A 22,655-nucleotide genomic window follows, 5' to 3' on the forward strand; every position below is an offset into this window, starting at 1 on the left:
CTTCTACTTTGAGACACTACATAGAACCTCACAGGCACAGGTGAAAAGCCAGAGATTGTTAGTATGTGAGTGACTGTGTAGCCTTAGCCTGGGACATAAGCCTGTAGAATTGACAGTACAAGGTCCATGGGTGGGATCTGAACCCAGATCAGGTATCTGCACTGAGTATACAAAATGTTAAGGACATCTGCATTTTCCCTGACATCCAGGTGAATGCTATGATCCCTTATTCATGTCACTTGTTAAATCCACTTCAATCAGTGTAGATGAAGGGGAGGAGACAGGTTAAAGAAGGATTTTTAAGCCTTGAGACAATTCAAACATAGATTCTGTGGGATTTAGAGGGTGAATGGGCAAGACAAAAGATGCAGGTGCCTTTGAACAGGGTTTGGTAGTAGGTGCCAGGTGTACCGATTTGAAGAACTGCAACGCTGGCTGCTGGATTTTTCACGCTCAACAGTTTCCCGTGTGTTTCAAGAATGGCTCACCACTCAAAGGACATCCAGCCAACTTGACACAACTGTGGGAAGCATTGGAGTCAACATGGGCCAGCATCCCTGTGGAATACTTTGACACCTTGTAGAGCCCATGCCCTGATGTATTGAGGCTGTTCTTATGGCATAAGGGGGGTGCAACTCAATATTAGGAAGTTATTCCTAATATTTGGTTTACTCTGTGTATATCGCTATGGTACAGGACTGATCCACAGCATGTTGGACAAACTTTGAACCAGGAGTTGACTCTACTCACATATTCTGTGTTTGACTGTGTGTTTGTTCCTTTGCCTGCATCTCTTTGTATGGTCTCCATGTCTGTCCTGTGTTTATATTGCTGTGTGTCTGCAGGTAGAGTACTATGATTGATTGTCACGATTCAGAAGTTGAAATCATATTGAGCATTTCTCTGTTTCTGTTCATGTGTGTGTGTGTTTTATTAGCAGCAGCATTCGAGTATGCGGTTGTCAGATGTCCACAGGAAAGCTCAGCTGTGGAGAGGTATAGTGAGCATCAGTCTGATCGAGGCTCATGACCTCCAGCCTATGGACGCCAACGGCTTCAGTGACCCCTACGTCAAGTTCAGACTGGGCCATCAGAAATACAAGAGCAAGGTACCTCCACCAGCCTTATCACACTGTACCAACCAACCCACTTCCTAGACAATTCTTAGCTATCAATCAATCAAAGGCAGCAGACTTTAGCATTAGATGATAGATCAAATCAAGCTTTATTAATACAGCACATTTCAGACATGCAACACAATGTGCTTTACAAGATAAAACTATCAAATGTAAAGCTAAAATATTTACTACTCAACAAACATAAGATAAAAAACTAAAGATTGACACAAACTGAACAACTAAAAAGCACCCTGAGGAAAAGCAAAGCTAAGAAGATCAGTTGTCAACATTAGTGGTATTTGTTTTAGATACACACAAATACAAAGAAATAGGACGTTACGCATTTCACTGTACTTGTGACAAATACAACTTGAACTTGAACAATGATAAGGGGAAACACTGATGCACGCACACGCACACACACACACACACACACACACGCACACACACACACACACGCACGCACGCACGCACGCACGCACACACACGCACGCACACACACACAACCATATGTGTGCTTCTTCCACAGACGATACCCAAGACTCTGAACCCCCAGTGGAGAGAGCAGTTTGACTTCCATCTTTATGAGGAGCAGGGGGGCTTCATCGACATCACCGTCTGGGACAAAGACGCAGGCAAGAAGGACGACTTCATGGGCAGGTGGGCTTTTCACACACACACACACACACACACACACACACACACACACACACACACACACACACACACACACACACACACACACACACACACACACACACACACACACACACACACACACACACACACACACACCGCACCAATAGTTTCCTTCTTGTCTCTGTTAGTATGCTCTAAGGGTCTGCAGTTTGTGTGCTTAGCTGATGTGAGGTTCCCTCTTGGGCTGAAGGTGACACTGATTTTGAGGTCGCAGTCATCACAGGACCGTTGGCCTGACTTTCATCTGCTACTTGTGTGTTTGCGTCCATTAGTGTGCGTGTGTGTGTTTGTCTGACAAGTCCCCACTAAGTCTGAAAGACAGGAGGCTAATAGCTCAGAGAGGAGATTGGAGGAGCTGGTGGTGTCCTCTTCCTGGGGAGCTAGTGTCTATTGTAATTGGCTGTTCCCCTCCTTAAATACTCATCTGTTCCATGCCCGCTGAGGTCCTACAGACAGGTTCATTAACACACACACACACACACACACACACACACACACACACACACACACACACACACACACACACACACACACACACACACACACACACACACACACACACACACACACACACACACACACACACACACACACACACACACACACACACACACACAGCCAGTGGACCTACCTGCTACCTATTGCACAACTAACTTGACATGATACTGGACTGACAGAGAGATGGATGGTGTGGGTAAAGGGCAGTCGGGTGGGGTGGGGGGGGGGTAAAGGTGGGTCAGTGGGGGTGTTAGGGGTGGTGGGGGCTGCAGCTTCTCTTTAGGAGTCTCTACAGTCTGCTCTCTGTGCTGCAGCACCCTCTTGATGACAGACAACTCCTTTGCCATCTCCTCCTTTACCTGCACCAGCTCTCTCCTCATGGTGGTCTTTACCTCCTCCAGCACTGTGGTAAGGTTCTCTCCTCATGGTGGTCTTTACCTCCTCCAGCGCTGTGATAAGGCTCTCTCCTCATGGTGGCCTTTACCTCCTCCAGCGCTGTGGTAAGGCTCTCTCCTCATGGTGGCCTTTACCTCCTCCAGCGCTGTGGTAAGGCTCTCTCCTCATGGTGGCCTTTACCTCCTCCAACGCTGTGGTAAGGCTCTCTCCTCATGGTGGCCTTTACCTCCTCCAGCGCTGTGATAATGGCTCTCTCCTCATGGTGGCCTTTACCTCCTCCAGCGCTGTGATAAGGCTCTCTCCTCATGGTGGCCTTTACCTCCTCCAGCGCTGTGATAAGGCTTTCTCCTCATGGTGGCCTTTACCTCCTCCAGCGCTGTGATAATAAGGCTCTCTCCTCATGGTGGCCTTTCTCCTCCAGCGCTGTGGTAAGGCTCTCTCCTCATGGTGGCCTTTACCTCCTCCAGCGCTGTGATAAGGCTTTCTCCTCATGGTGGCCTTTACCTCCTCCAGCGCTGTGGTAAGGCTCTCTCCTCATGGTGGCCTTTACCTCCTCCAGCGCTGTGGTAAGGCTCTCTCCTCATGGTGGCCTTTACCTCCTCCAGCGCTGTGGTAAGGCTCTCTCTCAGCTCCTGGACAGAGTTCTTCAGCTGGCTCCTGCACTGGTTGATCTGGTCCTGTAGAAGCTCTGTGTCTGCGCTGGTGGTGGTGTACCTGGGGGGTATTGGCCCAATTCTGCTCTACATGCGTTATTTGGAGTTTTTCTTTGCACTTTGCAATACAGTCTTGCAAAACTCTGCATGCAGTATTTCGATTGGATGTTTGTCCCATTTGGTAAATTCATTATTAGAGATTGGACCCCATACTTCACTGCCATATAGAGCAATTGGTTATATAACTGATTGAAACATTTTGAATTTTGATTTTGATGTTCCTTTTAATGGCATATAATGCTCTTCTTGCTTTGTCTCTCAGCTCATTCACAGCCATGTGAAAGCTACCTGTGTTGCTGATAGTCCTAGATATGTGTAGTTTTTGGTGTGTTCTAATAGAACTGTATCCAAATAGAATTTATATTTGTCATCCTTATTTCCGGACCTTTTTTGGAATATCATTATATTTGTTTTTTTAGGTTAACGGTCAGAGCCCAGGTCTGACAGAACCTGTGGTTAACGGTCAGAGCCCAGGTCTGACAGAACCTGTGGTTAACGGTCAGAGCCCAGGTCTGACAGAACCTGTGGTTAACGGTCAGAGCCCAGGTCTGACAGAACCTGTGGTTAACGGTCAGAGCCCAGGTCTGACAGAACCTGTGGTTAACGGTCAGAGCCCAGGTCTGACAGAACCTGTGGTTAACGGTCAGAGCCCAGGTCTGACAGAACCTGTGGTTAACGGTCAGAGCCCAGGTCTGACAGAACCTGTGAAGATGATCTAGGTGCTGCTGTAACCCCTCTTCAGTGGGAGACAGCAGCACCAGGTCATCTGCGTACAGCAGGCACTTGATTTCAGTGTTGTGTAGGGTGATACCAGGTGCTGCCGATTCTTCTAATGTTTTTGACAATTCATTAATGTAGATGTTAAATAGTGTTGGACTTATTGGGCAGCCAGTCTGTTTGCTTGTTGCCAATTTTAACCGCACATTTGTTTTTAGTGTACATTGATTTAATAAAATCATATGTTTTCCCTCCATTACCACTTTCTATTAGTTTATAAAAAAGACCTTTGTGCCAAATTGAATCAAATGCTTTCTTGAAATCTACAAAACACAAGTAGATTTTGCCTTTGTTTTGCTTTACTTGTTTATCAATTAGAGTGTGGAGGGTGTAAATGTGGTCTGTTGTACGATCATTTAAAAAAAATCCAATCTGGCTTCTGCTCAGGACATTGTGTTTGTCAATGAAATGATGTAGTCTGCTATTTATAATACTGCAGAGAGTTTTCCCCACGTTGCTGTTAACACAAATTTCTCTGTAATTATTTGGGTCAAATTTGTCTCCATTTTTGTAGATTGGTGTGATCAATCCCTGGTTCCAAATATCGGGGAAAATACCTGCAGTGAGGATAATGTTGAAGAGTTTGAGTATAGCCCATATGAATTTGTGGTCTGTATATTTGATCATTTCGTTTAAAATACCATCAGCACCACAGGCCTTTTTGGGTTGGAGAGTACATAGTTTGTCCAATAATTCTTCTTCTGTAATTGGGGAATCCACAGGATTCTGAAAGTCTTTGACTGCTGATTCAAGGATTTGTCATTTTTCTTGTATTTCTTTTTGTTCTTGGCTCTTTGTTATATTGCTGCAGAGGTTTGCAAAGTGATTTCTCCACATATCCCCATTTTGGATAGCCAATTCCTCATGATGAGGGTTGTTTAATTTATTCCAATTCTCCCAGAAGTGGTTTGATTCTATGGATTCCTCAATTCCATCCAGCTGATTTCTAATGTTCTGTTCTTTTTTTGTTCTTAGGGTGTGTTTGTATTGCAATAATTTTTTTGATTATTGATTTTTGCAATCATTATCAAACCATTTTTCATTATCTGTTATTTCTGGTTTGCTCTTATCCTTCTTTAAATTAGCCAAGGAGGCTCATTTGTCAAATATAAAGTTTATATTCCAAACCCTCTTGTACACCTTCATTGCTGTAGGAGAATGTTAAGGCTAAAAAGTTGTCCATGAGAGATTGTATTTTTTGGCTACCAATTGCTTTTTGGTAGATGTCTGATGTCTCTCTCTCTCTCTCTCTCTCTCTCTCTCTCTCTCTCTCTCTCTCTCTCTCTCTCTCTCTCTCTCTCTCCACAGCTCTGCCTCTCTCTCTCTCTCTCTCTCTCTCTCTCTCTCTCTCTCTCTCTCTCCCACATCCCTCTCTCTGTGTCTCTGTCTCTCTCTCTCTCTCCCACAGCTCTGCCTCTCTCTCTCTCTCTCTCTCTCCCACATCCCTCTCTCTGTGTCTCTGTCTCTCTCTCTCTCTCTCTCTCTCTCTCTCTCTCTCTCTCTCTCTCTCTCTCTCTCTCTCTCCCTCATCCCTCTCTCTGTCCCTCTGTCTGTGTCTCTCTGCCTCTCTCTCTCTCTCTCCCACATCCCCCTCTCTGTGTCTCTGTCTCTGTCTCTGTCTCTGTCTCTGTCTCTCTCTCTCTCTCTCTCTCTCTCTCCCACAGCTCTGCCTCTCTCTCTCTCTCTCTCTCCCACATCCCTCTCTCTGTGTCTCTGTCTCTGCCTCTCTCTCTCTCTCTCTCTCTCCCACATCCCCCTCTCTGTGTCTCTGTCTCTGTCTCTGTCTCTGTCTCTGTCTCTCTCTCTCTCTCTCTCCCACAGCTCTGCCTCTCTCTCTCTCTCTCTCTCCCACATCCCTCTCTCTGTGTCTCTGTCTCTGTCTCTGTCTCTGTCTCTCTCTCTCTCTCTCTCTCTCTCTCTCTCTCTCTCTCTCTCTCTCTCTCTCTCTCCCACAGCTCTGCCTCTCTCTCTCTCTCTCTCTCTCTCTCTCCCACATCCCTCTCTCTGTGTCTCTGTCTCTCTCTCCCCCCATCTCTTCCTCTCTATCTCTCTCCCCATCTCTGCCTCTACCTCTCTCTTGTATATTCTACCTCACTCTTTCTCGTCCCCTCTTTCTCCTGCTTTTACCAACATCTCACTCTTTCTCACTCTCGCGGTTTTGTTTTTTCCTCTCAATGTTAGTCTACATCGACCTGTACGTCTGAAATTCCAAATATGTGTGTGTTTTTCAGGTGTTCGATAGACCTGTCACCGCTCAGTAAAGAGCACACTCATAAGTTTGACCTGCCGCTGGAGGAGGGCGAGGGCATGCTGGTGCTGCTGGTCACACTCACGGGGGCAGCTGCAGTGTCCATCTCGGACCTGTCTGTCAACATCCTGAACGACACACACGAGAGACACCAGATACGACAGAGATATGTGAGTTAGTTTGTGTGTGTGTGTCTATGCATGCGTGTCTGCGTCACTAGGGCTGGGTTTACACAGGCAGCCAATTCTGATATTTTTTCCCTAATTGGTCTTTTGACCAATCACATCAGATTTTTTCAAATCAGATTTTTTTTTTTGATCTGATTAGTCAAAAGACCAGTCAGAATTGGTCTGCCTGTCTGACCTTAACAGCAGCTACCAGGCTCTAGGTCTCTCCTGCTCCCTCTTGTGGAGACATAAAGCTGCAGCATAATGTCACGGACTTGTCAGTACAGCAATGTGAACTTGCTTTTCATTAGATCACATTTCCAACCAGTAGATTCATAAGCCAATCAATACTGATAAATGGATCGTTCAGAGAAACAACACCCTCCGGGCCCTGTTTTTTCTCACCTGTCTGTTTTCTAAATGGCTCCAGGGTGAAGTTTCCAGTAAGTTTCCAGCTTCCCCTCCTCCAATACTAACCTTATTAACTATTAGTGGGGGAAATGCCAAACTGACCAAAGATCAACTTCACTCTACACTGTATACATGTCTGTCCTGCTTTATCACGTGCCGAATTCAACAGGTGTAGACCTTAAGGTGAAATGCTTACTTACAAGCCCTTAATCTATATACAGGGGGTACTGGTACAGTCAATGTGTTGGGGTACAGGTTAGTCAAAGTGATTTGTACATCAGGTAGGGGTAAAGTGACTATGCATAGATAATAAACAGCGAGTTGCAGCAGTGTAAAAACAAAGGGGGGAAGTCAATGTAATAGTCTGGGTTGGCATTTGAATAATTTTTCTGCAGTCTTATGGCTTGGGGATAGAAGCTGTTAAGAAGCCTTTTGGTCCTAGACTTGGCGCTCCGGTACCACTTGCCGTGCGGTAGCAGAGGGAACAATCTATGATTTGGGTGACTGGAGTCTTTGACCATTTTTTGGGCCTTCCTAACAAGCCTTATACTGCCCCAACGTTTCCATCAAATGGCTTTGACCTGCTAACTACTGCTGAAAGAGGGGAGGGGACAGAAGAAAACAGGCTGAGGTAGAGAGAAGTGGAGAAGAATAGGGGACTGATAGGCTAAGAGAGAAGACAGCCTGACAGATTCTATTGAAACTGAAGCTGCCGTGAATCGCTCTTCTCTCTTCTCTCTCCACTGAGAGACCTTGGTTTCTAGCGTATCAGGGTTTTCTACCATAGTGTGAGTGGGTGTGAATATTTATATTTGTGAATATGTAAAAGTCTCTGTGGAGTGTGCTAGTGTGTTACTGTGTGTGTGTGTGTGTGTGTGTGTATGTTAATGAACCCGTCAGTAGGACCTCAGTGTGTTTGCTGTAAAAGGCATGGTGTCTCTCTGAGGAGTCTTAGGCTCCCTGTCCTCCTGAGGCCCTCCCGCCACAACACAATACATTCCGCCTGTTCTTTTGTCTTAATGCTGTTAACCCTTCACTGGCTGTCACTCAGCCATCAGCCCAGCACAAAGACACACACACACAAACACTCACACAGGACTCTGGAGCTCCCTCTTTGACAGGCCTGATGGGGGACACTCGTCATATATCAACAGTATGTCATCTGGTGGAAAATGCTTTACTGTCTGATAATGCATATCGAGTCCTGGAGGACTGTTGTTCCAACGCTGTGCACCTTCATTAAGACAGGGATTGAATACTCCTACAGCACTGTGTGTGTCATTTATATCTTCACCATATTCTAGCAACCTACTTCATTTGATTGTATATAGGAGTGTGTGTGTGTGTGTGTGTGTGTGTGTGTGTGTGTGTGTGTGTGTGTGTGTGTGTGTGTGTGTGTGTGTGTGTGTGTGTGTGTGTGTGTGTGTGTGTGTGTGTGTGTGTGTGTGTGTGTGTGTGTGTGTGTGTGTGTGTGTAAACTGTGCTCTAATTTAAGTGTAGAGTCCTGCTGGGTTGTGTGGTTGATCTGGGTGAGCTCCAGTGGAGAGCGCTCCACAGGCCAACCACGGACGTGTGACCTACATACAACGCTAGCAGCTCATTGGCTGGCCACGAGAGCACTTCCCGCGCTGCAGTGGCATCCTACGCTCAACGGGGGGAGCTCTAGGACCTAGACAGATGGCGGGCGTGCCTCTCTTCCTTCATTTACTTTGAGCTAGGGCCGGGAGGTGTGTGTGTGTGTGTGTGTGTGTGTGTGTGTGTGTGTGTGTGTGTGTGTGTGTGTGTGTGTGTGTGTGTGTGTGTGTGTGTGTGTGTGTGTGTGTGTGTGTGTGTGTGTGTGTGTGTGTGTGTGTGTGTGTGTGTGTAATAGTAATAGTGAGAAGTAAGGGGTGAGGGTTGTGCTGGCAGGGGTAGGCATGCAAAATGAAAAGAAAAAGCTATTTCACCTTTTACAACTCCAGAGCCCCTGATTTTCTGTGCGTTAAACAAGAGACATTTCCCCCCATCTTTTCTTTCCCTCGTTTTCATGCTTGCTCTCTGTCTCTCTGTGTAGGTTCTACTCTCTGTCTCTCTGTGTAGGTTCCGCTCTCTGTCTCTCTGTGTAGGTTCTGCTCTCTGTCTCTCTGTGTAGGTTCTGCTCTCTGTCTCTCTGTGTAGGTTCTGCTCTCTGTCTCTCTGTGTAGGTTCTGCTCTTCGTCTCTCTGTGTAGGTTCTGCTCTCTGTCTCTCTGTGGAGGTTCTGCTCTTCGTCTCTCTGTGTAGGTTCTGCTATTCGTTTCTCTGTGTAGGTTCTGCTCTCTGTCTCTGTGTAGGTTCTGCTCTTCGTCTCTCTGTGTAGATTCTGCTCTCTGTCTCTGTGTAGATTCTGCTCTTCATCTCTCTCTGTGTAGGTTATGCTCTTTGTCTCTCTGTGTAGGTTATGCTCTCTGTCTCTCTGTGTAGGTTCTGCTCTCTGTCTCTCTGTGTAGGTTATGCTCTTCATCTCTCTATGTAGGTTCTTCAGTTGGAGCGGGACAGTGTGGTTTGGTTTGAAGAGGACTGCCTCCATTAGCATATTCCTTTTCTCCTGACTGATGCCCTTTTAATGAGAGAATTTAATAAAGATGTACCTTATCAAGACACACAGATAACAGCAAGTGCTGGTTCTAATGCTGTACAATACCCAAAGCAAATTAGTCCGAGTGTGTGTGTGTGTGTGTGTGTGCACGCCCCTGTGCGTACACGTGTGTGTGTGTCTCAGTGTGTCTGTGCATGTGTTCATGAATATGTGTGTGTGTGTGTGTATGTGTGTGAAGCATTGCTCGGGCGAATGTATTCCCTGATATCATCAGTTCGGAATCAGCTGTCTAGCAGACAGCCGTACAAAACACCCACTAGTAATAATCACTGCAACCTCCCTAACACACCAGCTAGCCTTCACCCCCACCTCCCACCCCCTAGCAACCAACCAACCAGTAAGCTATTTAGGGAAGTGGGTTGGTGAGGGTTTCAAGTGCCATGCATTATCATCGTCATAGCGCCTGGGCTTTGAAGCAAAGAAGATTGCTCCTTAAAAACGTATGGTCGAGGAACGACCTGTCCCTGACTTCTCACTACTGGCCCGGCCCAACATCATTAACACAGCACAGTCATATCAGATGACTTTCAGCTTTCAGCTGGCTGCCTGACAAGACCCTCCTCCCTCCACGGTAAGTCCCTGTGTAAATGGTGAGGCAGCAGAAGGAAGAAGACATTAGCCCGTTTAAAGTGCTTTCCGAGGTCAGCCTACAATGCAGGCGTTTCCCTCCCATTAATCTGCCCCCATTGAAGAGAACTGATAATACACACCTGAGAGTGGACTCTGGAGACGCTGGGTTTCTCCAAGTCCCTTTTCTCATCCTATATGGCTTATTGTAATGTGTGTGTCTCCATTATAGTCTGGCCCTAGGCTTTGGTCTGTTTGATGAAGAGCCACGCGGGTGGGCTTATAGCTGTTATTCCCCCCTGGAATAGGTTTGGATGCTATTCTGTCTATTGTGGTTGTTAATTACGAACAGACTGGAGGACTGGTGTCTCTCTAGCTGTGAGGTGCTGGAGGACTGGTGTCTCTAGCTGTAAGGTGTTGGAGGACTGGTGTCTCTAGCTGTGAGGTGCTGGAGGACTGGTGTCTCTAGCTGTGAGGTGCTGGAGGACTGGTGTCTCTAGCTGTGAGGTGCTGGAGGACTGGTGTCTCTAGGGTGCTGGAAGACTGGTGTCTCTAGCTGTGAGGTGCTGGATGACTGGTGTCTCTAGCTGTGAGGTGTTGGAGGACTGGTGTCTCTAGCTGTGAGGTGCTGGAGGACTGGTGTCTCTAGCTGTGAGGTGTTGGAGGACTGGTGTCCCTAGCTGTGAGATGCTGGAGGACTGGTGTCTCTAGCTGTGAGGTGCTGGAGGACTGGTGTCTCTCTAGCTGTGAGGTGCTGGAGGACTGGTGTCTCTAGCTGTGAGGTGTTGGAGGACTGGTGTCCCGAGCTGTGAGGTGTTGGAGGACTGGTGTCCCTAGCTGTGAGGTGCTGGAGGACTAGTGTCTCTAGCTGTGAGGTGCTGGAGGACTGGTGTCTCTAGCTGTGAGGTGTTGGAGGACTGGTTTCCCTAGCTGTGAGATGCTGGAAGACTGGTGTCTCTAGCTGTGAGGTGCTGGAGGACTGGTGTCTCGAGCTGTGAGGTGCTGGAGGACTGGTGTCTCTAGCTGTGAGGTGCTGGAGGACTGGTGTCTCTAGCTGTGAGGTGCTGGAGGACTGGTGTCTCTAGCTGTGAGGTGCTGGAGGACTGGTGTCTCTAGCTGTGAGGTGCTGGAGGACTGGTGTCTCTAGCTGTGAGGTGTTGGAGGACTGGTGTCCCGAGCTGTGAGATGCTGGAGGACTGGTGTCTCTAGCCGTGAGGTGCTGGAGGACTAGTGTCTCTCTAGCTGTGAGGTGCTGGAGGACTGGTGTCTCTAGCTGTGAGGTGTTGGAGGACTGGTTTCCCTAGCTGTGAGATGCTGGAAGACTGATGTCTCTAGCTGTGAGGTGCTGGAAGACTGGTGTCTCTAGCTGTGAGGTGCTGGAGGACTGGTGTCTCGAGCTGTGAGGTGCTGGAGGACTGGTGTCTCTAGCTGTGAGGTGCTGGAGGACTGGTTTCTCTAGCTGTGAGGTGCTGGAGGACTGGTGTCTCTAGCTGTGAGGTGTTGGAGGACTGGTTTCCCTAGCTGTGAGATGCTGGAAGACTGGTGTCTCTAGCTGTGAGGTGCTGGAGGACTGGTGTTTCTAGCTGTGAGGTGCTGGAGGACTGGTGTCTCTAGCTGTGAGATGCTGGAGGACTGGTGTCTCTAGCTGTGAGGTGCTGGAGGACTAGTGTCTCTAGCTGTGAGGTGCTGGAGGACTGGTGTCTCTAGCTGTGAGGTGTTGGAGGACTGGTTTCCCTAGCTGTGAGATGCTGGAAGACTGGTGTCTCTAGCTGTGAGGTGCTGGAGGACTGGTGTCTCTAGCTGTGAGGTCCTGGAGGACTGGTGTCTTGAGCTGTGAGGTGCTGGAGGACTGGTGTCTCTAGCTGTGAGGTGCTGGAGGACTGGTGTCTCTAGCTGTGAGATGCTGGAGGACTGGTGTCTCTAGCTGTGAGATGCTGGAGGACTGGTGTCTCTCTAGCTGTGAGGTGCTGGAGGACTGGTGTCTCTAGCTGTGAGGTGCTGGAGGACTGTTGTCTCTCTAGCTGTGAGGTGCTGGAGGACTGTTGTCTCTCTAGCTGTGAGGTGCTGGAGGACTGTTGTCTCTCTAGCTGTGAGGTGCTGGAGGACTGTTGTCTCTAGCTGTGAGATGTGTCTCTCTTACAGGTGAGTTTACTGTGTGAAGTTGAATGTGCTGTGCTTGTGTTGGTTTCTTTCAGTTTAAACGTCTCATAGTTTTGCCCATCCCTGTACAGATTCTCTCTCGTTCACTGAGTTACATTCAGTCTTTTATGATAAGGTTTCCACATTTCTCTCCCCGTCTGTACGAACGTGACATTCTATGTATGTGTGTCTTGTTAAGCACCTAACAGAGAAGTATTGATTGGGATGTATACATACTAATTGCCAAGAAGGACCTGGACTGATGTTTCTTAATGGACCTGTGGAGGGGGACACACTGACCTCTCCTCAAGTGCTGCCACTCCACTCCACCAGCTCCTATACCTTATAACACCCCCATAACAACCCCATACACCCCCATAACAACCCCATACTCCCCCATAACAACCCCATACACCCCCATAACTCAGAGCCTCAACCCACACAGAGAAGAAGAGGTAGAGAGAGAGATGTAGAGAAAGGGAAGAGAGAGGAGGAGGAGGAAGCTCTTAGCATTCCATTTCACAGTCATCCGATTGAATGTCCCCTGATCGGATTGTCCAGCCGGCAGTCGGTGGGGATGAAATGTTATTTGGAGCGTTGATAAAAGGTGAGGCTCCTCCCAGATGACAGCGAGTCATAAGGCCCGGCGCGCTGACATTCATTTTCCCCACAACAGAGATGGAATAAGACGTCACGGTGACAAGGTGTCAATCAAGCTGGGGCCCGCCATATAACCAACCCCCCTTTCTCCCCACATGCACCCCCCACCTCCCGATCCCTAGTCCCTGCTGGCGGGTAGGGGGTGGTGGATGGGGGGGGTGGATCCTCTTCAACGGTAATGGGGCTAGGCTGAACCCAGAGCGAGCGAGCCTCTTCAGCTTGGTAGCTGGGAGGATGGGAGGTGGGGAAGAATGGGAGGATGGGAGGTGGGGAGGATGGGACGTGGGGAAGAATGGGAGGTGGGGAGGATGGGACGTGGGGAGGTTGGTAGCTGGGAGGATGGGAGGTGGGGAAGAATGGGAGGATGGGAGGTGGGGAGGATGGGACGTGGGGAGGTTGGTAGCTGGGAGGATGGGAGGTGGGGGAGGATGGGAGAAGGGATGTGGGGTAGGATGGGAGGAGGGATGTGGGGTAGGATGGGAGGGGGTTGAGGATAGGAGGTGGGGAAGGATGGGCGGTGGGGGAGGATGGGAGGTGAGGGAGGATGGGAGTTGGGGGAGGATGAGAGGTGGGGGAGGATGGGAGGTGGGGGAGGATGGGAGGTGGGGGAGGATGGGAGGTGGGGGAGGATGGGAGGTGGGATGGATGAGAGGTGGGGGAGGATGTATTGGAGGGTGGGAAAATATATTCTACAGCCTTTCATTAAAAAAATAAAGAGGCCTCATCTCCTGAGCTTTTCAATCTATCTGCCTGTCTATTGAGAGGGCCTGAAAAGGCAGCCCTGCAAATCAGAAATTCCTCTGCTATGGAAATGTTCCGGCTTCACAAATCAGCCATGTTTTTCTCTCTCTCTCTCTCTCTCTCTCTCTCTCTCTCTCTCTCTCTCTCTCTCTCTCTCTCTCTCTCTCTCTCTCTCTCTTTTTTTTTTTAGGCCTCCTCAATAATCACAAATAATAAGCTGTCATATCTTCAGAGAAATCATGTATTAAACTTATGTGGAAAGGTTTTTCTCCCCTTCTCCTTCCTCTCCTCTCATCTTCATTCTAAGGCATTTCAACAATAATATCGCTGGAAACAGGCAGAGGCTGACAGAGTTTATAATAAATGAAGTCTGTAGCCTGGCCCTGACTCTGAAATGTAAATTATAATTACTCCTCTGGGTATGTAAGGGGGTTATTGCCAGAGAGAGAAATAAATTGAAGTGAAGTGTGTTTTCTCTGCTTTTAAGACACGCCAGCATGGCTCTCAGTGCAGGGCTGTGTGTGTGTGTGTGTTTGTGTGTGTGTGTGTGTGTGTGATTGCACCTCCTCAGCTCTTTCCTTCATCTGCTAGACTTGTCCATACATTTACGCTGCCAGGCTTGTCCTGTGTCCTATCTGACCTCTGTGAAGGGACAATGAGGCTGCCGCTAACATGGAGATGTGTGTTTTCATTGAGTGATAGAAAAAGTCACAGCAGACTGGGCTGGTTTCATCATTATATAGTCGAGAGATGATCACTGTACCCTGTAGAGAGTGGTGTGTGTGTGTGTGTGTGTGTGTGTGTGTGTGTGTGTGTGTGTGTGTGTGTGTGTGTGTGTGTGTGTGTGTGTGTGTGTGTGTGTGTGTGTGTGTGTGTGTGTGTGTGTGTGTGTGTGTGTGTGTGTGTGTGTGTGTGTGTGTGCACCAGTATGACCAGTAAATATGTGATGGTGCCCAGTAACTATCACATCACTGCCTGAATCCCAGTCATGCCTCAGTGGAAGTGGGAAGTGTCTGAGCTCTGCAATTTCTCTATATGACATCTATCAGTAAATGGCGTGTGTTTTACTCTCTCGCTCCCTGTCTTTCTCTAGCTCTTTCTATCTCTCTCCCACTCGTTCACACAAAACAGAAAAGGTAATGGCATTCTTCTGACCATAGTGCCTGTGTGTTAAACTAAAGAAAAGAGAGAGAAGGGAAGATCGTTGACTGGCTGGGAAATGAAAATACATTTTGCCCATTCGACTTCACTTAATGTGACCGTTTGTATGTCAGTGGTAAATTGAACTGTCCTGAACTGTTTCCCACAGCTTAATGTACTCAATGTACCCATCACCCCTGACCTCTGACCTCTAACCTGCAGAGTGTGCTGAGGTCGTTCCACAACCTGAAGGATGTGGGGGTGGTCCAGGTTAAGGTCATCAGATCAGAGGGGCTGATGGCAGCAGACGTCACAGGTAAGTCAACTAAAACCTCTTCAAATGACATTCAAATCTTCTTCTCTGCTATGAAGAGCGGATAACTTCTGTTATCTGTTGTTAAATGGCACTCCCGCTTGTCTGTATGTTTCCACAAAATGTATTCTTCCCATGCCTAATGTATAATAAAACATCAATCTATCAATTTGGTGTCATTGACAATGGCCAATAAGAACCATTAGAGATCGTATCTAGATTACAGAACATCTCATTTAGAACCACATTTATTTTGGGGAGATTGAAATGAATCTAGGGGAGAAACGTTTCTCTTGCATTCTTGTTTCTCCATTACTTCTTACTTTTAATGAGATATACAGTAGAGAGAACTACTTTACTTTTTCACAGTGTGTGTTATCTAATGGAAAAGAAGTGGGACTGAGTTAGTTTGGCCTCACTCAGGGGAGAGGACTCACACACATGAGCAGATAGAGCTGCCGTAGTCTTTCATTTCCTGGTTGGAGCAAGGCCTAATGGCTCTGCCTTTGTTTATTACCGGAGAAACAAATGGAAATCCCTGCTGACCTCAATACAGTACTCATAGCTCAGTCTGGGGTTTGCTGTAGCTACTCTACAGTAAAGTATTCAGTTCACTTTCAGACCAGAACTTAAGCAACAACATCTTTGCCTCGCTGTCTTGACATTCCTCCATCTGGGTTGCAACAAGAGTTACAAGTGTTGTGATGGAAAAATATGGACTGCGAAAGTGAAGTGCATAGGCTAGCCATCGAACCAATTAGTTCAACAGAAGTGCATAGCCTGAAATGTCATTTGAGTGAAGTTGTGGGTCCTCTTTTTCCATGCAGGGGCCTCTGGTAGCATTGTTGGTGTGAGAGCTAGACACTGTCAAGTATCACCATTTTGAATCTTTCTCTCTCTCGCTCTCACTGTTAGGTTGTCCTCTCCACCCTCAACTTCGCAATAGCACCCCAAACTAAAGTGGTCCCTTACCTCCACTAATCCCACCTTCACAGACTGTTCAGCCCATCAATCACCCCATCTGTCCGATGGTTTGGTCCATCCTTTATTTCCAACCCACTCAGATGGCCCGGTCCACCACACTGACCCATTAGCCTTGCCAGGCAGTGTGTGTGTGTGTGTTGTTCCCAATGGAATGGAAGGGCTCATGAGCTTTGATTTCACACTTTGGGTCTGCCTGGTGGCCCCACACACACACTCTCAGAGACAAAGCCCCTGTAAGAGCTCCTTTAAGGGTCCTCACCCACCCTGCATGCAGACCCCTCCACAGCTGGCCAGCATGAGAGAGGTGTCAGGAGCAAGGTAGCAGGCCACAGAGGAACACACACAGGCTTTAATGGAGATAGAGGGGGGGTACTGTGAGAAAGCCTTTTCCATTCCACTCCCATTCATATCCCCCTCTCTCCTCGCCCCTCCTGTCTTTCCATCCCCCTATCTCCCTGTGTGGCAGTCTGTCCCATACCTCTAATTGTGGCATTTACATGGAGTACCTCTACTCTAGCCCAGGAAAATAACTGAATATCGTCTCTAAAACCAACAATCCCATTTGATGAGGTGCTCTTACCCATGTGAGTACCTCCCTTGATGTTCCAGCCTTTCAGCAACACACAGCACCTTCTCAATGGAGGGGCCAAACACATTCATGTACTGCGGCAATAGTAGAAGTAGTTTGCAGATTCCCTCAGGATCGATCTTTGTACTGGTATTTTTGTGATACAGTAAAAAGTGCATTGAGTGGAGCTGCTGAGGCATCAACATTACTGTGTAACAGATAGTGAATAATATGTATGAACACTATGCGAGGGTGCAATCATGCACTTGACTGACAGTGGAATACTGAGGAGAGTAGTGAGGATGTAGTTATATGTCATTTAGCCTCTTTGATCCAAAGTGACTTCCAGTTAGGCGTGCATATATTTTTTCCATAGTAACGACAGTAAGTGAAGCATTTAGACTCTCAGACACTGCCGAATGCCTTCTTTTTTAACAGCTCCAAAAGGAACTGGGAGACAACGGCATCATCTCAGTTCTACCGTGTTGGTTTAACTCAGTTTAACACTCATCTTATTGCTGCCTGAAATGAGGTTAAAGGTCTCGCCGTGAACCCACCCAGAATACGGAAAAGGAAGCCAGGGAGGGGCTATGGTGTATCTGGACCGTCAAAGTAGCCCTCAAACCCTAGTGGGTAATTGGCTGGGACAACCTCCTCTGGTGCTCTCCAATAAGGTGAAAGTTCATCACCAGCGACATCCACTCACCACCACCGCCACATTGCCTGCATATTATTAAAGGAGCACGCCTTTCTCTTCAAATCATTTGAATACATTTTAGTGATTGAATTTCAGTCAATTCTAGCTAATTCGAGAGTATTGTGTTGAATATTCTAGTGACTACGGAAATATTGTGAACAATTGTATGTGGTTGCAGTTATTAAGGAAGACAGTATATTAGTTAGTTATTTATCATCATTGTACTCAAAGCCCTAATGAAAGTGTTCATGATTTTTATTTTCAAAAAACACTCAAACATGAAAACGAAAGTGCACAGTTCTGTCAGGCTCAGATACTAAACAGAAAACAAGATCCCACAAAACCCAAAATGAAAATGACAACTTCTATATGATCCCCAATCAGAGACAACAATAGACAGCTGCCTCTGGTTGGGAACCACACTAGGCAAAAACAACAAAGAAATATAAAACATAGACTTTCCCACCCGAGTCACACCCTGACCTAAACAAACATAGAGAATAATGAAGATCTCTAAGGACAGTCATGTTGTAAAGGTAAACAGTCTGATGACTGATACTGTATTATTCTGTGTATACTGATGTAGGAGTGAGTGTCAATATCAACAGGAAGTGTATACCTGCAGATCGATGTGTCACAATTAGATGTGAGAGGCATTGATCACAGTGACTTCTGTTTCACTCTCCCTCTGTGCTGTCCTTATCACAGTAACTTCTGTTTCACTCTCGATCTGTGCTGTCCTTATCACAGTAACTTCTGTTTCACTCTCCCTCTGTGCTGTCCTTATCACAGTGACTTCTGTTTCACTCTCCCTCTGTGCTGTCCTTATCACAGTGACTTCTGTTTCACTCTCCCTCTGTGCTGTCCTTATCACAGTAACTTCTGTTTCACTCTCCCTCTGTGCTGTCCTTATCACAGTAACTTCTGTTTCACTCTCGATCTGTGCTGTCCTGATCACAGTGACTTCTGTTTCACTCTCCCTCTGTGCTGTCCTTATCACAGTAACTTCTGTTTCACTCTCCCTCTGTGCTGTCCTTATCACAGTAACTTCTGTTTCACTCTCCCTCTGTGCTGTCCTGATCACAGTGACTTCTGTTTCACTCTCCCTCTGTGCTGTCCTGATCACAGTAACTTCTGTTTCACTCTCCCTCTGTGCTGTCCTTATCACAGTAACTTCTGTTTCACTCTCCCTCTGTGCTGTCCTTATCACAGTAACTTCTGTTTCACTCTCGATCTGTGCTGTCCATACCACAGTCACTAGAGTCGTACTCTACGCTCCGCCTCAACAGGGAGTTTATGAATGAACCTAAATTCAACCTCGCATTGAACCCCATTTCTTCTGTTCTGAACTTCATTATTAAAAGTAATGTACTCTGAAGTAATTTTATTTTAAATCACGCTCTTGGGGACTTTGAATGGGATATTTCTCTCTCTTCCTGACCTAGCTTTTAAGAGTGATATGATTGAATAAACAGAAAAAGTGTTCCCAACAGTTAAGATCAAAGCTGTAGTTAAGTGTTTGTTGTTATGAATGGTAAATGAAATGTGTGCATGCGTGGGGAGGGAGGGGCAGTCCTTTCAATTTACAATTTAAGAAACAGTAACATGTATTTCCATACACAAACACAGAACGTATCATGTCGGAGAGTGGTACTGTATATATATATATATATATATATATATATATATATATATATATATATATATATAGGAATATATAAATATATACAGTACCTGTCATAAGTTTGGACACATTCAAGGGTTTCTCTTTATTTTTTACTATTTTCTACATTGTAGAATAATAGTGAAGACATCAAAACTATGAAACACACCCAAAACACACACTAACCAAAAAAGTGTAAACAAATTCAAATATACTTGAGTAATTTGAGATTCTTTGAGATTCTTCTGCCTTTACGACAGCTTTACACACTCTTGGCATTCTCTCAACCGAATGCTTTTCCAATAGTCTTATAGGAGTTCCCACATACTGTATGCTGAGCACATGTTGGCTGCTTTTCCTTCACTCTGCAGTCCAACTCATCCCAAACCATCTTAATTGGGTTGAGGTCGGGTGATTGTGGAGGCCAGGTCATCTGATGCAGCACTCCATCACTCTCCTTCTTGGTCAAATAGTCCTTACACAGCCTGGAGGTGTGTTGTGTCATTGTCCTGTTGAAAAACAAATGATAGACCCACTAAGTGCGAACCAGATAGGATGGCGTATCGTTGCAGAATGCTGTGGTAGCCATGCTAGTTAAGTGTGCTTTGAATTCTAAATAAATCACTGAGAGTGTCACCAGAAAAGTACTCCCACACCATCACACCTCCTCCTCCATGCTTCACGGTGGGAACTGCAAATCCGGAGATCATCAATTCACATATTCTGCGTCTCACAAAGAGACGGAGAGAAAAATTTGGACTCATCAGACCAAAGGACAGATTTCCACCAGTCTAATGTCCATTGCTCGTGTTTCTTGGCATAAGCAAATCTCCATTTAAGGTGCAGTTAATTCTAATGAACTTATTCTCTGAAGCAGTAGTAACTCTGGGTCTTCCTTCCCTGTGGCGGTCCTCGAGAGCCAGTTTCATCGTAGCGCTTGATTGTTTTTGCGGCCGTACTTGAAGAAACTTTCAAGTTGTTGAACTTTCCCGCGTTGACTGACCTTCATGTCTTAAGTATTGATTGACTGTTATTTCTCTTTGTTTATTTAAGCTGTTCTTTCCAAATTATGGATTTGGTCTTTTACCAAATAGGGTCTTCTGTATACACCCCTACCTTGTCACAACACAACTGATTGGCTCAAACACATTAAGAAGGAAAGACATTCCACAAATACACTTTTAACAAGGTGAATACTTTGAAGAATATCAGAAATGCATTCCAGATGACTACCTCATGAAGCTGGTTGAGAGAATACCAAGCGTGTGCAAAGCTGTCATTTAGGAAAAGGGTGAATACTTTGAAGAATATCAAATATCAAATATATAACGCTTTTTTGGCTATGACATGATTAAATATGTGTTTTTTTATTTTATATTTTTGATGTCTTCACTATTATTCTGCAAGGAGTAGGTGTGTCCAAACCTTTGGCTTGTACTGTACATAGGGCATTTGTTGTGATTAATACAGTATGCTAGTCTCTGGAGAAGGTTACAACCATAATGATTATGTCTCTGTTCAGCCTCCACACCTCCATGTTCCTCTGTTCAGCCTCCACACCTCCATGTTCCTCTGTTCAGCCTCGACACCTCCATGTTCCTCTGTTCAGCCTCCACACCTCCATGTTCCTCTGTTCAGCCTCCACACCTCCATGTTCCTCTGTTCAGCCTCCACACCTCCACATTCCCCAGTTCAGCCTCCACACCTCCATGTTCCTCTGTTCAGCCTCCACACCTCCATGTTCCTCTGTTCAGACTCCACACCTCCATGTTCCTCTGTTCAGCCTCCACACCTCCATGTTCCTCTGTTCAGCCTCCACACCTCCATGTTCCTCTGTTCTGCCTCCACACCTCCATGTTCCTCTGTTTTGCTTCCACACCACCATGTTCCTCTGTTCAGCCTCCACACCTCCACGTTCCCCAGTTCAGCCTCCACACCTCCATGTTCCTCTGTTCAGCCTCCACACCTCCATGTTCCTCTGTTCAGCCTCCACACCTCCATGTTCCTCTGTTCAACCTCCACCCCTCCATGTTCCTCTGTTCAGCCTCCACACCTCCATGTTCCTCTGTTCAGCCTCCACACCTCCATGTTCCTTTGTTCAGCGTCCACACCTCCACGTTCCTCTGTTCAGCCTCCACGTTCCCCAGTTCAGCCTCCACACCTCCACGTTCCCCAGTTCAGCCTCCACACCTCCACGTTCCTCTGTTCAGCCTCCACACCTCCATGTTCCTCTGTTCAGCCTCCACACCTCCATGTTCCTCTGTTCAACCTCCACCCCTCCATGTTCCTCTGTTCAGCCTCCACACCTCCATGTTCCTCTGTTCAGCCTCCACACCTCCATGTTCCTCTGTTCAGCCTCCACACCTCCATGTTCCTCTGTTCAGCCTCCACACCTCCACGTTCCTCTGTTCCCCAGTTCAGCCTCCACACAGCCTCCATGTTCCTCTGTTCAGCCTCCACACCTCCATGTTTCCTCTCCACACCTCCAGCCTCCACCTCCACCTCCATGTTCCCCTGTTCAGCCTCCACACCTCCATGTTCCTCTGTTCAGCCTCCACACCTCCATGTTCCTCTGTTCAGCCTCCACACCTCCACGTTCCCCTGTTCAGCCTCCACACCTCCATGTTCCTCTGTTCAGCCTCCACACCTCCATGTTCCTCTGTTCAGCCTCCACACCTCCACGTTCCCCAGTTCAGCCTCCACACCTCCATGTTCCTCTGTTCAGACTCCACACCTCCATGTTCCTATGTTCAGACTCCACACCTCCATGTTCCTATGTTCAGACTCCACACCTCCATGTTCCTCTGTTCAGCCTCCACACCTCCATGTTCCTCTGTTCAGCCTCCACACCTCCACGTTCCTCCATGTTCAGCCTCCACACCTCCATGTTCCTCTGTCCATGTTCCTCCACACCTCCATGTTCCTCTGTTCAGCCTCCACACCTCCATGTTCCTCTGTTCCCCAGTTCAGCCTCCACTCCTCCATGTTCCTCTGTTCAGCCTCCACACCTCCATGTTCCTCTGTTCAGCCTCTACAACTCCATGTTCCTCTGTTCAGCCTCCACACCTCCATGTTCCTCTGTTCAGCCTCCACTTGTTTGAAATAACTTACAACGGCCACCGGAGTTCACCCACTACACCGCCAGTCACTAAGTCTGTCTTACTGACCTTTCTTCTCAGCCCCATCCCTGTCAGACAAGATGTCTTCTCTCTCCCCCCTCCATCTTCTCAGCCCCATCCCTGTCAGACAAGATGTCTTCTCTCAGCCCCATCCCCAGACCTCCCCCTCCCTCTTCTCAGCCCCATCCCTGTCAGACAAGATGTCTTCTCTCTCCCCCCTCCCTCTTCTCAGCCCCATCCCTGTCAGACAAGATGTCTTCTCTCTCCCCCCTCCCTCTTCTCAGCCCCATCCCTGTCAGACAAGATGTCTTCTCCCCCTCCCTCTTCTCCCCCTCCCTGTCAGACAAGATGTCTTCTCTCTCCCCCTTCTCAGCCCCATCCCTGTCAGACAAGATGTCTTCTCTCTCCCCCTCCCTCTTCTC

The 22,655-nt window shown here is 47.2% G+C and overlaps 1 protein-coding gene across 1 annotated transcript in view; it reads left to right on the top strand.

Moving 5' to 3' along the window:
* LOC124034600 (multiple C2 and transmembrane domain-containing protein 1-like) overlaps positions 1 to 22,655 on the top strand; it is a 231,809-nt gene that overhangs the window by 126,654 nt on the left and 82,500 nt on the right. Inside the window, exons 6-9 of the mRNA XM_046348001.1 lie at positions 938 to 1,108; positions 1,647 to 1,777; positions 6,432 to 6,618; positions 15,112 to 15,205. Of these exons, the coding sequence (XP_046203957.1) occupies positions 938 to 1,108; positions 1,647 to 1,777; positions 6,432 to 6,618; positions 15,112 to 15,205 (583 nt within the window). The remainder of the gene's footprint in view (positions 1 to 937; positions 1,109 to 1,646; positions 1,778 to 6,431; positions 6,619 to 15,111; positions 15,206 to 22,655) is intronic.

Source organism: Oncorhynchus gorbuscha, linkage group LG04 (assembly GCF_021184085.1).
Source record: "Oncorhynchus gorbuscha isolate QuinsamMale2020 ecotype Even-year linkage group LG04, OgorEven_v1.0, whole genome shotgun sequence".
In the NCBI taxonomy this organism is placed as follows: Eukaryota; Metazoa; Chordata; class Actinopteri; order Salmoniformes; family Salmonidae; genus Oncorhynchus; species Oncorhynchus gorbuscha.